General features: G+C 41.4%; 5 protein-coding genes and 1 non-coding gene across 6 annotated transcripts; 3 read left to right on the forward strand and 3 right to left on the reverse strand.

Moving 5' to 3' along the window:
- Positions 1 to 11: 11 nt before the first annotated feature.
- On the forward strand, positions 12 to 2,035 carry BDB00DRAFT_877168 (IPP transferase-domain-containing protein; the record flags this gene model as incomplete). Its single annotated transcript, XM_053127574.1, has 9 exons — positions 12 to 122; positions 223 to 360; positions 433 to 767; positions 893 to 977; positions 1,049 to 1,220; positions 1,288 to 1,437; positions 1,498 to 1,551; positions 1,616 to 1,715; positions 1,783 to 2,035. 9 exons carry the CDS (start codon positions 12 to 14, stop codon positions 2,033 to 2,035), a joined length of 1,398 nt encoding a protein of 465 aa, XP_052974963.1.
- Positions 2,036 to 2,069: 34 nt separating this feature from the next.
- On the reverse strand, positions 2,070 to 2,152 carry BDB00DRAFT_t105. The gene has a single exon. It is a non-coding gene; the product is annotated as a tRNA-Gly (tRNA).
- Positions 2,153 to 3,169: 1,017 nt separating this feature from the next.
- BDB00DRAFT_877169 (uncharacterized protein) lies at positions 3,170 to 3,772 on the reverse strand (the record flags this gene model as incomplete). Its single annotated transcript, XM_053127575.1, has 2 exons — positions 3,170 to 3,279; positions 3,718 to 3,772. 2 exons carry the CDS (start codon positions 3,770 to 3,772, stop codon positions 3,170 to 3,172), a joined length of 165 nt encoding a protein of 54 aa, XP_052974964.1.
- Positions 3,773 to 5,060: 1,288 nt separating this feature from the next.
- On the forward strand, positions 5,061 to 6,713 carry BDB00DRAFT_942124 (uncharacterized protein; the record flags this gene model as incomplete). Its single annotated transcript, XM_053129390.1, has 2 exons — positions 5,061 to 5,241; positions 5,365 to 6,713. The coding sequence occupies 2 exons, from the start codon at positions 5,061 to 5,063 to the stop codon at positions 6,711 to 6,713; spliced, it is 1,530 nt and encodes a 509-aa protein (XP_052974965.1).
- A 568-nt stretch (positions 6,714 to 7,281) lies between these two features.
- Positions 7,282 to 9,720, forward strand: BDB00DRAFT_31533 (uncharacterized protein). Its single transcript, XM_053116900.1, has 3 exons — positions 7,282 to 7,527; positions 7,640 to 7,965; positions 8,095 to 9,720. The coding sequence occupies exons 2-3, from the start codon at positions 7,764 to 7,766 to the stop codon at positions 9,441 to 9,443; spliced, it is 1,551 nt and encodes a 516-aa protein (XP_052974966.1). The 5' UTR covers positions 7,282 to 7,527; positions 7,640 to 7,763; the 3' UTR covers positions 9,444 to 9,720.
- A 40-nt stretch (positions 9,721 to 9,760) lies between these two features.
- On the reverse strand, positions 9,761 to 13,328 carry BDB00DRAFT_877172 (uncharacterized protein; the record flags this gene model as incomplete). The annotated part of the gene is made up of 10 exons (XM_053127576.1): positions 9,761 to 10,122; positions 10,195 to 10,273; positions 10,379 to 10,867; positions 10,939 to 11,093; positions 11,182 to 11,263; positions 11,328 to 11,396; positions 11,530 to 11,982; positions 12,068 to 12,187; positions 12,266 to 12,400; positions 12,477 to 13,328. 10 exons carry the CDS (start codon positions 13,326 to 13,328, stop codon positions 9,761 to 9,763), a joined length of 2,796 nt encoding a protein of 931 aa, XP_052974967.1.
- Between the last annotated feature and the right edge of the window lie 1,136 nt (positions 13,329 to 14,464).

The following is a 14,464-nucleotide window of genomic DNA, read 5'->3' on the forward strand; positions in this document are numbered from 1 at the left end:
GCTTATATCCTATGCGAAGAGTAGCAACAATCATTGGAACAACAGGCGTCGGTAAATCACAGTTAGGCGTTGAATTATGTAAAGCTTTACGCGGTCAAGTGATCAATGCTGACTCGATGCAGGTAACAACATTCTCTCAACGTGCGTAAGTGCGCTTACGACAGAGTTACTGATCTCTACTCATGTGTGTATGTGTGGTTACGTCAAAAATATTTGATACAGGTGTATAAAGGTCTCGACGTCATTACGAATAAAATGCCAATTCACGAACGACAAGGCGTACAACACCACTTGATGGATTTTTTAGATCCTGAAGACGAATACAAAGTGACCGAGTTTAAACGCGACGCAACCGAGTGCGTAAGTGTTGACAGATACGGTTGACATATTATAGCAGGAGCTCACACACCTTTAAAATATGCATTGTATTAGATCGAGAAATTGTCACTGGAACAAAACTTCCCCGTGATAGTTGGAGGAACAAACTACTATATCCAATCGTTGCTTTGGCACAATATGCTGATCAAGGAGAGAAATGAAGAAGAACAAGAGCAACGACAAGCATCATCCGAGCTGGAAGCTTTGAGTACGGCAGATTTACATGCCCAGCTACAAAAGGTGGATCCAGTGATGGCCAACCGTTGGCACCCGTCAGATCGTCGAAAGATTTTGAGAAGCCTGCAGATATATCATCAAACAGGTCGACCTCAAAGTGATATCATAAAAGAACAGCAGGAGCAGCATGATGCACATGGCATGCAAGCAAGGTAATAAATCAGCTGGTCGACAATGAAATGATATAGTAGAGTCATGAAATCATATTGCAACAAGAATGGAAAAGCGCGGGCTTTTGACTAAAGCAGAAACAAATCCTGCAACTTTTTATTTTTAGGTTCAAATCGTTGATATTCTGGCTATATGCCGATCCTATGAAACTAAATCCACGTCTAGATGACCGTGTAGATAAAATGATCGAGGTAATATGACATAATATGCAAACACTATAGACTATAAGGTTGGGATCTGACACCTACTCTATTACAACTAGACTGGTCTTTTCGATGAAATTAAATCATTAAGAAAACGGGTAGTGGACGGAAGCGTACAGTTACCGGGCCAGGATCTGGAAAAGTATCAGCGTGGACTATGGCAGGCCATAGGATACAAGGAATTCGATCCATATTTCTCTGCTATTGAGGCAAATGACAAATCTGATCAAGGTAAAGGCGACTTTTACTCGCGGACAATGATATATAGTTTGATTGATATATGCGTTGCTCCCATTAGACCTTGACAAGATTCGGATAGAATGCACTGAGCGAATGAAGTCTGCCACTCGACGCTATGCTAAACGTCAAGTGCAATGGATACGCAACAAACTATTGTCAATCGTCAACAAATCAAAAGATGTGGATATCTTTCTCTTGGACGCGACAGGTAAACCTTGATTTTACAGTGGCAAAAGTGCAAGGAAGCTCATCGATGTTTGGAAAATAGACTTGGATGCTTGGGATACGAATGTCCGACAAAATGCAATCGATATAGCAACCGGTAATCATTTACTTTCTGGGCCACCCACCATCGTACCCACGCTAATCTTCTAACGTTTTTTTAGCCTTTCAGGAGGATAAGCCCCTACCGGATGCTACGTCGCTCGGATCATTAGCTACATCTATGCTCGCACCATTATCCTCCTCCTCGCCTTCTACACTGGAGTAAGTTTTCCCTCTCTCTCTCTCTCTCTCTGTGTAACACACCTGAGAAAAATTAATTTTATTATAGTTCTCAGACTCGTGCATTGACTTGGCAAAAACATACCTGCACTATTTGTCGCACCAGCAACGGCGAACCCCTCATTCTCTATGGCGATCTCGAATGGAAACAACACTTTAGCAGCCGTTCCCATCGCAAAACTTTGAAACGTCGTGCCAATGACGCTGAGCGGGCTAAAAGAATGAAATTGACTGAAAATGAAGACACCACTACTGCGGACCAGTCGTCTTCTCCTCCACCCCCTCCTCCCTTATCGCCCTGAGTCCTGTTTGCGTAACAATCATAAAAAAAAGAACTGCTTACGCGGGGAGTCGAACCCCGGGCCCTCGGTTAATTCCTGCTTGGGAAACCGAGATCATAACCGCTAGACCACGCAAGCTCGTAGTTTTCGCGGGTCCCACAGGCTTTTTTGAGCATACGTAATTTTGCATGCGGCGGCGACGACGACGATGGTGGCGTGTCAGTAGTGTCACTACTTTCCTCTCTTACTTTTCTTTCTATGCATATTTGAATTAAATACTTAGGATATTGTAACTTCTTACTATTAGCAAACACATTATGTTTATGATAAGTATTAAGCTTATACTCTTACTTATATAGCTATAAAAGCTCATCAGTATTAGTGAATATGTATATATAGTAATAGTAATATAGGGATATAAGAAGATATCAATATATTAGCAGACAAGGATCAAATAGTGACTCATCTTTTTTGACCATGAAAAAACTGCTGCCAATACTAGCAATACATATATCAAAGCATGTTTTGATTGACTCTAATGTACAGCAGCAGCTGTAGTGTCCTTTCACTTGCAATCATTTAAATGTAGTATGTACATTGCTTATTTCTGCACCGTACCTAGATAACAGCTTTTGGAGCTCGGTTATATAAAGGACACTTAGGGAGGAATTGAGAAGCGTCTTTTTTTTCAAATGAGTTCAATGCTTTGCTTCGCACTCTTTATGGCTCTTCTTCCATAACCTTGCTAGACTGACCAGGGAACCACTTTGACATTGACTCCTTTATTTTAAGGTGTTATATATCTTGCTTGAATCGTTAGAATACGGTCTATGATATAAATTAATAATATGTATAGATTCTTAGATTATCTTTTGTTGCCTTGCCAATAGATCTACATAAGCATATAATACTTTTTGGGATTATTTCTGCTACTTATTACATGACTAATCTCTTAACAGTGGATTGCGAGCAAAAGTTCTCATTGGGTTGCTATAACCAAGTCCTTGTTCGATCAGATTGTTTACCAAATGCTCGGGATGTGAACATGGTAGACGTTGACAAAAACATTCTTCTTGCTGCAGTACTGAGAGCGGAGCACTGTGTTTATATTCCTACGAACAAAGAAATTTAATTCGAAGCTTAGCAACTTCTTCATCAACCGATCAACCTGCTCGGGAAAAAGAAGTTTGTGAGGCAAAGTGGCATATCGAATGCAAAGTAATCTTCGACTTTGAAGTTCTCCAGTCCTGCGGGCTGTAGTTCATCTAGCACAAAAGCATACAAGCATATTGAATTTAGCGACGATTTCTCCTTTTAGATAATTCCTTTAAACTCCATTATGTACCTTGTATAATAGTCTAAACGTTCTCGTCAAGCTTTCAAGTATGGGCTGACCCATCATAATCACGAACGATAGTTGGAACATCACAGTCTTTTCCTTACTACTAAAGTGTGAATATTGTAAGGTCTTTAAATATGCGTGGAGCTCAAAGCAAAAAAGCTAAACAAGGATAATGTATAAAGACATATCATAAATTGACCACAAGAAATATAGGCTCACTCGTTTTGAGTTCTGAATAATTGAAGGCTGGACTCAAAAACCGTCTGCAGCAAACTCATATTGTTCTGATCGTTCACTTCAGACCTGTGTAGATTTTAAATGATCTGACGCCTTGCTGCCAGTGAAAATAGAGCCGCTTTACGCTCCAAATTGTTGTCCTCGCCGCCTTCACGGCCATTGCTGCCTTCGACGTCCATAACGAGCAATGGGAGTTGTTTGCCCAGCTTTATTCGAATCTATGATATCAAACGATGTAGCAAACAATTGGTTCAGCAGGGTGTCTATTAAGTATGATAGATCGGGTATTAAATTTACGGTTTCAGCTTATCCTTCGTCCACTGCTCATACTCTTTCGTTCTCCCAAAGGAAAACCATAAGCACTGTTGTTTTATGCTCTTGTTTCTCTACTTTTACCTGTGTTCTGTGAACCAAGAATAGCCACAACACTCTAGTCAAGTCCTATCTTTGAATGGGACCATTTCTTCATGTAACTTGACGACTCTTTGCTATTCGATGGATAAAGTAAAAGTGAGCGAAGTAAATTTTTTTCTTAAATGTAAAACAATGCGCATTATATATCGCCATACGTACGTGAAATTTTATTTTTTTTTGTCGACGTTTTTAAAGAAGCGGGTTTCTACAGTACCAGTTTTATCACTGTAGAACATTTTGCTTGAGAAAAACAAAATTGAAGTATGTGTTTCAACGGTGATCAACATCAGCCCGTTGCTGCGCTTTTTATAGAATGGTCGTAGTAGTATCTGCCAATCACTTGCCGTCAGACGTGATTTAATAAACAGCCATGGAGCCGGACAGACACCCGTATTATCAATAAGATAGAAAGTAAGAAATAAGCTGTCTTAAGACTGATCACCTTTGGTCCATTGTTGCATCTTTCAAAGTATCGCTTTCTTTGCCGAACTTATTTGTCGGCAAAACACCGTTTTGGTCGGCATACTCATAACAAGAAAGATACCCAGTTTATTACTTAATTGAGGGCAGCACTCAGCTCAAAAACAAAAATGTTCCACATCGTTTAAGCGAAGATGATTGCACCCTCCTTAAAAAACACTTGCACCTCTGAAGCTGACAGTATTCTCGTACAGTCTTGGCATCGGTGCTTAATATCGTTGTAACACTCGATCCTGGTCGCGTAATACGTATTGTGATTTATTTCAAAGTTCGTGTCCATCATGATTGCGCCACAGCATACTACATGTAAGCCTTACAAAGAAACAATTTGTGTCACCTAAAAATAATGCATAAAATGCAGCGTTAGCTTGGCACTGTTTTTAATGTCCTCTTTCTTCTTGTCTACTTGACATACAACTCGCGACAGTCATGACGAACAATGAGACCGATCGGTTATCAATTTTACCAACCGAAATTCAAGATTCCATTTTGACATTGTTGACATTTCGAGAGCGAATACGGTGTAGCATTGTATGTAAATCCTGGCAAGCCATGATTTTGTGCAGACACGATATGTGGCAAAACCTGTCGACAGACGACCAGCATACTATAGTGCCTCACTTGGTACCTTACCGGCGCTATATCGAAGCATCTTCTGTTAAACGCGTACATTTAGGAGAGTTTGCTGAAGACTGTTGGCCATCAGTAGCTAACTTTGTGTTGGCAGAGCTAAAATGCGATGCGATTCAAAATGGTAGCGTCTCTTTTCTCTTCGTTATTTTTTCTTGCACCTTTACACTATCTACTATGTCCTGATCAAACCAATTTAATGACGATTGCTCCCTACTGTATGTAATAACGACCAATATACATATAGTCGATGTGCGCACAGAGCGCCTGGCGAGATACATTGTTATACCATTACTTGTCAGCTGCGGCAACACGTTGACTCACATCTATTTTGCGCCTCCACGTGGCGAAACAATGCTGGAACGATGGGAGACCGATGTCACTCCAGATATATTCATACAGAAATGCCCGAATTTGACAAGCTTTACATTTGTATTTTCGATATCGTTCAAGTTTATAAGGGATTGGGCACCGACATTACCATCATCGATCAAGAACTCTCATTTGACCGAACTTACGCTCGGTGTAGATAGAGAATTCAACCTAGAACCGTTTCTTCAAACGGCACCCAATTTGGAACAACTTGCACTACTATTTCCTGATATCAGGATGCTTACTGGTCCAGTACTATTTTCGCTGTTGGATCAGCATTGTCCACGGTTAACGTCGCTTGCGTTGACGAGTAATGCACCCCAACTTGGTGACCTTGATATCACCGAATTACATATGCCAAGAAGAAGTGATCTGCAGCGACGACGACGACGACGATCTTCGCATCAGAAATCGATTGACAACAGACTGGCAGCAACAACAAGTGGAGATTTGACGGATCTCTTGTTACATGACTCTGTGGGCTTTTTTCGCCAAACCGCTGTTTTCCTATTGCATCACTTTGTCCGACATCAGCACAGCGTATTAGAACGGCTCGACCTCTCAGGCAACACGTTTTCCGAGCACCGGGCAATGGCAGAAGTATGCCGCTACGAATTTCCCTTATTGACACATCTGACTGTACGTTACAGCAAAACAGACGCAATGGATTTAATGCATCAGCTCATTACACCTCGCTGTGTTCCCAATCTCCGGTCGCTTCATATACGAGAATGTCTGTACACCTTCACCGATGCTATGCTCCTAAATTTGCCCAACACGGTTGACGAGCTCATTTTGGAGGATTGTTGCGTTGTAACGCAAGAAGGACTCGTCCGGTTTTTGGAATCACGTCGTTCGACCCTGCGCAAGATCGGCTTTAGACGGTTGGTCCAAGCAATCGAACCTCATGTGTTGCATCATGTCATTGCTTCCCTACACAATGTTATTGACGAGTTAATCATTGAGCGGCTTACCGGTATTATTATAAGACTTGTGCCCGACATGATCACGTTTTTCGATATCATGCTGGATGTGGGTAAGCAGATGCGAAAGATCCAACTCAGCTTTGATGATTTTTATGATTCGCCCGACTTTCTCGAAACTGTGCAAGGCAAAGCGTTTCTAGACAAGTTGGATCGTGTGGCAAATGAATGGATATTTCATTTTAAAGGCTGGGTTACCATTACCCATGAAGAATATAGACGGAGAAAACGAACCAAGTAAATAAACTATACTTTGTACCAGTGTAATGTATCAGTCCTAGGCTGAAGAATGCATGAAAGGAAATTTGCGCTTTATACACTTCCCGTATAAAACTATCTCTGAAAAGATTGAAGTTACTGAGGGTTGAAAGTTAACGAGAGTCGGGCAATCGTGGTAGTCGAAATACTCATTGACGTGATTCTTTTTTCCCGTTTCTATTCTTTTCGATGCTGTTTTATAGGCCTACTGGATGATGTTTGATACATAACAAGATACTGTATGTTTGACTAATGATGCTTTTCTGACAACCTGTACCATAGCTTTATTACATACAATATCATATACTGTATATTTTCCTTGTGAAGATTCTACTTTTTTAACATCGAACCGCCCACTCGCTGAAGGATTGAAAGTGAAATAGGTTGTTTCCCTTTTAATCAGTAAGATAAAGTAAGAAATACTGTAAGCTGTCTTAAGGCTGATCACCTCCGGTTCATTGTTGCATCTTTTAAAGTATCGCTTTCTTTGCCGAACTTATATGTCGGCAAAACACCGTTTTGGTCGGCATACTTATAACAAGAAAGAGACCCAGTTTATTACTTTGAAAAAGTTGAGGGTAGCACTCAGCTCAAAAACAAAAATGTTCCACATCGTTTAAGCGAAGATGATTGCACCCTCCTTAAAAACACTTGCACCTCTGAAGCTGACAGTATTCTCGTACAGTCTTGGCATCGGTGCTTAATATCGTTGTAACACTCGATCCTGGTCGCGTAATACGTATTGTGATTTATTTCAAAGTTCGTGTGCATCATGATTGCGCCACACCATACCACATGTAAGCCTTACAAAGGAAGAACTTGTGTCACCTAGAAATTATGCAGCGTTAGCCTGGCACTGTTTTTAATGTCCTCTTTCTTTTTCTCTACCTAACATACAACTCGCAAAAGTCATGACGATCAATGAGCCGATCGGTTATCAATTTCACCAACCGAAGTTCAAGATTCAGTTTTGACACTGTTGACATTTCGAGAGCGAATACGGTGTAGCACTGTTTGTAAATCCTGGCAAGCCATGATTTTGTGCAGACACGATATGTGGCAAAACCTGTCGACAGATGACCAGCATACTATAGTGCCTCACTTGTTACCTTACCGGCGCTATATAGAAGCATCTTCTGTTAAACGCGTACATTTAGGAGAGTTTGCTGAAGACTGTTGGCCATCCGTAGCCAAATTTCTGTTGGTAGAGCTAAAATGCGATGCGATCCAAGATGGTAGCGTTTCTTTTCTTTACGCTTTTACATAATCTATTATGTCTTGATTACTCTTTTTCCCAAATCAACTTTGTAGAGAATATACAACAATGATTGCTCCCTATGTTCTAACGATCAATATTTATATAGTTGATGTGCGCACAAAGCGCCTTACAAAAACTATCGTTATGCCTTTACTTGCCAGATGCGGCAAGACGTTGACTCGCATCTATTTTGCTCCTCCGCGCCGCGAACCGGGCGACGCAAAAATGCTGGATGAATGGAAAACCGATGTCACGCCAGATATATTCATCCGGCAATGCCCGAACTTGACAAGCTTTACATTTGTATTCTCGATAAACCTCAATGATTGGGAGGAGTGGTCGCCGAGAATACCATCATCGGTCGAGAACTGTCACTTGACGGACCTCACGCTCGGCTTAGACAAAGGTCTCGATCTAGAACCGTTTCTTCAAGCAGCACCCAATTTAAAACTGCTTGCACTACTGTCACCCGATCTCGGGCAGCTTACAGGTCAAGCACTCGTTTCACTGTTGAGCCTTTATTGTCCACGGTTAACGTCGCTTGTATTAACGAATTATATCATCGGATGGGGTGACCTTGATATCACTAAATTGCATCTGCCAAGAGAAAGTGATATACACCGGCGACAACGACCACGATCTCCACATCAGCAAATCATAGACAACAGACTAGCAGCAACAAGTGGAGGTTTGACGGAACTCATTATAAATGACGCTGTGTACGAGTTATACCATACCGTTGAATTCCTATTGCATCACTTTGTCCGACACCAGCACAGCGTATTAAAACGGCTCGACCTCTCAGGCAACGCGTTTTCTCATCCCTGGGCCATGGCAGAACTATGTCGTTACGAATTCCCCTTATTGACACATCTGACTGTACGTTGGTGCGAAACAAATGCTATGGATTTGTTGACACCTCGCTGTACTCCCAATCTCCGGTCGCTTCATATACAATCATGTCATATCACGTTCACCGATGATATGCTGCTTAGTCTGCCCGACACGGTTGAAGAGTTCGTTTTGGAGGATTGCCATAATGTAACGGAAGAAGGGCTTGTTCGGTTCTTGGAATCACGTCGTACGACACTGCGCAAGTTTGGTGTTAGAGGACGGCTCCAAGCTTTCGCTCCTGATGTGCTGCATCATGCCATTGCTTCCTCAGACAATGTTATTGACGAGCTGTTCATTGAGCATCTTTTTGATAGTGAAATAGCACTTGTGCCCCATATGATCAAGTTTTACGATATTATGCTGGAAGTGGGTAAGCGGATGCAAAATATTCAGCTCCGTTTTGATGAAACCAGCTGGAATCCGTCCAACGTTCTTGAAACCGTGCAAGGCAAAACGTTCCTGAACAAGTTGGATCGTGTGGCACAGGAATGGAGTTTTTATTTGGAATACTGGGGTACCATCACCCATGAAGAATATAGACAGAGGAAACAAACTGTGTAAACGCACATTTTCTGTTTTTCATCTTCTGTACGTACATGTGTATTACATCAATTTTAGGCTGAAGAATGCATAAAAGAACTTTGTGATATATAAGCAACAGAGACACATCTTGTTGTTATCATTCGAGGAATTTTAAGACAATAAATTGGTAGCACACATAATAGTAGCAGAAAGCGACACCTTCACAAGACTTTAGAAGGAACAACATTACTACTCATATACCCCACACTACTATTAGTAATCGATAACTGAGTGTCAGATACAGACATGTATATATGCTCCAATCTCACATGTAGAATGTAGGCGTTTCTTTTCTTTTATTGACTTTCGATTCCAGGTGACGGATGTCGCATTGGAACCATATCATCATCATCGTCTTCATCCACGTCCCCAATTTCGAATGAAGTTGACAATGGTGGCTCAGTGCCTTCTAAGAGAAAGCTAGATGATGTGGTCACGCTACTGCCCTCCTCTAATTTGGATTCATTCTTGGTTGTTTCCATAGCAGATTCCGGCTGCTGCTGGTGCTGCTCCTGGTGCTGCTCCTGCTGTTGATGCTGCAGTTCTTCTTCTCCTGCTGGGTTTGGAGTAGTAGTAGCTGTGGTTGTTTCTGCCGAGAAAAGTTGTTGATATCGATTGATAGCTGTAGTCAAACGATCATTCAATACCAAAAGTTGAGCTATGATATAAAACAAAAAATGTCAGCGAAAAGAAATGCTCATGATAGTAAGACACCGGTCAAATGATTTACCCAGTTCATCATCGTCTGTCACTTTAGGAATGTGTGCGCTGATCACAGTTTGCGATTTTCGACATTGTCCATACACTTGCTAAAGATATAATGGTAAAAGGTAATTAATTTTTGTTCGTAAACTCTCTTTCTACTACTTCACACCCCCACTTGATCAAGTTTTTAAAAAAAAGAAAATACATACCCGGATTACATCTCCCGGTGGCTGCACAGCATCCATCACTTCATCTCGTTGACTCGCTTCTGCTTTGAGCATATCCTCAAACAAACTGACTTGGGTGGTAGCCGTAGTCACCATTTCTGCATCTACAACAATTGATTTCTTCTTTTGCTGTTGTTGTTGTTGTTGTTGTTGGGGAGGAGGAGTAGTGGCCTTGGCATTTTCTGCTAGCGTTGGCTTAATAGTGTTGTTGCTATTGACAGCTGGGCTCGATTTGCCACGGGTAACAGCTGCCAACCGTTCTTGCAACGTCAATCGTGCTGTGGACTGGGCGGTTGTAACCATAGCATTTGGATCCAAAGAGCTTTGGGATCCCGTACGTTGAACTTCCTTTCGTTGATCCTGTTCCTGTCCTCGCTGTTGTTGTTCATTTGATGATGACACATTCTGGGCATTCTTGGTACATCTTGCAACAATATCACCTTGAGTCCTTGCCATTTCGCGATCATTTGGCTAGTATGAGATAGCGTTAGCGTCAGACCCTTATTCATACGGGAGACATTCTTTTTCTCTCATCCACTTACTGGAATATTGACATCCAAAAATGTCAGTGTATCATTGATCCGCACAGAGGCTGACAAGGCCAACATACCGGCAAGATCAATGCCCAAGTTCTTTGAAAGATCCAAGCGAAGCAATGATCGATTTTCAGGAAGGCACTCGGCGAGATAAATGGCAGCTAAAGAGATCAACATTCATTTATCCGATTTAATATGGCGTCGTTACTAGATACCATGTCCATCCCGCATCTTCGATAATGTTTATACCTTCTGATCCCAAACCAGATCCAGACATGTTCAGTTCCTTCAGCTTCCAATTTACATAAAGCGCTTGTTTGATAGCGAGAATCTAAAAAAGATCCAATCAGTGTTATAATTGAATAATCAACAAATCATACCTGTTTGATACTTACTCCTTCGGCACTAGGTTGAACCAAACTATTTGCACTAATATCCAACTTGGCCAATGCTTGATTATATTTCTATATAGCATAAAAAAAATCACGTAACATTAATTCATCTAATATTCCTTGAAAAACACGCATCTTTCCTATCCATATTAATAGAAAAACTGATTTTTGTATGACCCACAAAACACTCTTAAACAAAACTTACCAATGCTTCGCCAATAAAAGCACAGGCCTTGGGATCCAATTTGCAATCATGTAAATGCAGTTCTGTTAAGCTCCGATTTCGACGCAACGCTTGTGCAATATACTGAACACCTTGACGGATATCATTGTTATTCAAGTTCATGTACTCCAATCCCTTGATGTTTTCCGGACTATCATAGTCACGCAACATGACACCTAACCAGATTGCGCCTTGATTGTTGATTCTGTTGCTTTGCAAGGATATATGTCGTAAATTCGGTGATTTGCGTACACCTGATGCAAGCACTTCAAGGGATTGTGGTTTCAATAAACAGCCATCCAACAAGAGTCGCTTTAATGAAGGTGAAGATGAAGTTTCTGCGGTTGGGGAAGCAGTGAGCGCCTGTGCAAGATACTGGATTGCTTTTTTGTCAGGATTGGTCCTTGATAAATCAAGATGTTCAAGGTGGTGGGACTACAGTCAGGTTCTTTCTGTCAGTTTTTTTTTTGTTCTCTCGTAGTTGTTATTTTCATTTCTCATGGGTAGGTTTCATACGTACACCTTTGACATAGATGGCGATATATTTGAAACCGGTTGTTTTGAGTTTCTTGTTGTCTGCCAAGTTGAGATGTCGCAGCGTATCATTCAACAATAGTGTGTAAAGTAGCACTTTGAGAGCCTATAACGTGTGGTGACCAATCATTTAGCATACAGCATTATCCTGCTTTCTATTGCAAATAGCCTCTTGTTTACTTACATCATCCTCCAATCCACAATTTTTCAAGATAAGCTCTTGCAAGTCAAAACCCGATCCCAATACATCCGCAATTGGTTCTACCACCCGACGGTTCATAGCCTGGTTTGAAAGATCGATTTTCGTCAAAAAAGCGGACTATTTTCCACATAAAAAGATATGAGTTAATAAAAGAAGCAGACTCATGCAATTTAAAATAAAGATGTATATGTACCCGACTCAAATTTATAATAAAGGCTGGCAAAGGCATTTCCTCCTTATTTCTGCACGCAATTTCATACAGTTCGGTTGGTGTCTTTTTCTTATTGTCACACAAGGCGGCCTTTTGGAGTTTGGCATCACCATCGCCGCCACTGCCGTCGTCGTCGTCGTCCTTTGGTTTAGAACTGTCGGACAATAGTAGTGCTGCCGCATTTTCAGTAAGTTCAGGAGCATCGACTGACCCTGCTGTGCTTGGTTCATCATCGTCATCATCATCGTCGCCTTTTACTTCTTCCTGTTTGTCGTCACCGTCCTCACTTTCTTTGGCAGTAGCAGCAGCAGCAGGTGGCGGTGGCGTTGGCGCACGATAAGGATAGTATTCTGTCGTTAACTGCTTGACCGAAAACCGAACTCGTTTGAGTTCGTCGGGAGCAAGTTCATCTGTGTCGAGTGAATGTGAGTCTTGTAACGAGTTGAAAGAGGAAATGCTGTTGTTGTCGCTATTATTGTTGTTGGCATTCATGAATTTTTTAAAGTTGAATAATGATCGTGCCGGTGCTGGTTCCTGAGCTTGGACTTGTTGCTGTGGATCGTTATTATCGTTATTACTGTTGTTGCTATTGGTAACGAGGGATGGTGGTATACTATTATTATTATTATTGCTACTACTACTGCTGTTATTAGGAGAGTCGGCTGTGACAGCACCAAAATTCATGGAAGCAGTGGAAAGTCTCGAGTTGATGGTGGAAAGCCATGAGGAGGAGGAACGGGACAATCGAGATTTCTGCTTCAAGATGCTTTTGGTCGGCTTGCAGCTGGGGTCATATGCGAAAGGTGGGTGGTTGACGGACGCAAAGGAGGCCATTAATGATAATAAGAAAACGAGGTATTAAAAGGATAGTATATGTAGACTGTAAAGGAAGAGATAATTCTAAGAGAAAGAGACAAGGTGAGAGAGAGAGAAAAGAATATTATAGAGACGGAATATAAGAAAAACGAAAAAGAAAGCTTAATAGAAAAAAAAGAAATAAGAGTGGGCGGGCTGAATAATCTACGCTTAAACACAGGGTTTTGTTCGGGAGGAAATGGGCATACCAACACAGCATACATGGTGTGGCTATGTAAACATTGATGGCGCATCATTCTTGTTGTAGTTATCAGGAGGCAGGTGGTAATATGTGTGTCTCGATACAGGCCTCCCCATAAACAGACATGCGCACACATACATCTCCAGCATCATCCTTTTCCTTCCGTATGGAAACATGCCCCACCCCCTGGCTCTTTGTTTTTTGTGCGTTGGGCCTGTCATCATGGCAAAAAATTTAAACTTTCCGCCCGTACCCACTCATGTACCACCGTCATGATCACGGTAATTGCTCCTTATAGAAGTATAGAATCATGTATGCTTGCATCGCTACTGTCTCCGCACTTTCTATATAATAGCTACTAGGATGATAAGTATTCTTTTATATATATTCAATCCATCGAATATCATTATGGTATGAGCAATTCACGATATTTCTTTTTGCATGATGTAATTGCTCATATCTAAAAATACAAAAAGCCAAGACAAAATATTAATTAGCTGGACCCACTGGTCCGGTTTCCTTTTTCTTGCTGTTTCAAGGTGGTACCAGATATGTTGGTCTATAGACACTAGCAGGGAGACAAAGTATGAACTTGCCCAAACTGTATGTTGTATTGAACCAACTGACTCTTCAAGCGATCGCTACAAAACAAGTATCGCATGGTCTCTGCAGCAGTGATGAACACGATACGAAGCAGCAAGTGAAAAGTATAGTTAGAAAGAAGGATGTGTGATGCTCCTTGGCGGTGTATGCCTATCAAACTTTATTTAAAGTATTATCTGCAATAAGACAGTATCACTTACTCATTTTGTTGTGGCAGCTTGTTTATTCAGGCTAGCTTAATGCCGCTCTTTTTCTTCGTACTCTGGACCTGAACTAGTAGCGTAGCTTGGGATTTGGCGTTCATTAAGTG

Source organism: Zychaea mexicana (genome assembly GCF_025766255.1).
Source record: "Zychaea mexicana strain RSA 1403 chromosome Unknown BDB00scaffold_103, whole genome shotgun sequence".
Classification (NCBI taxonomy): domain Eukaryota; kingdom Fungi; phylum Mucoromycota; class Mucoromycetes; order Mucorales; family Lichtheimiaceae; genus Zychaea; species Zychaea mexicana.

Coding starts and splice junctions, on each gene's coding strand:
- BDB00DRAFT_31533 (XM_053116900.1), top strand. CDS start 7,764: ATGATTTTGTGCAGACACGATATGTGGCAAAACCTGTCGACAGATGAC. Junction 7,966..8,094: donor ATGCGATGCGATCCAAGATG/GTAGCGTTTCTT, acceptor ATATTTATATAG/TTGATGTGCGCACAAAGCGC.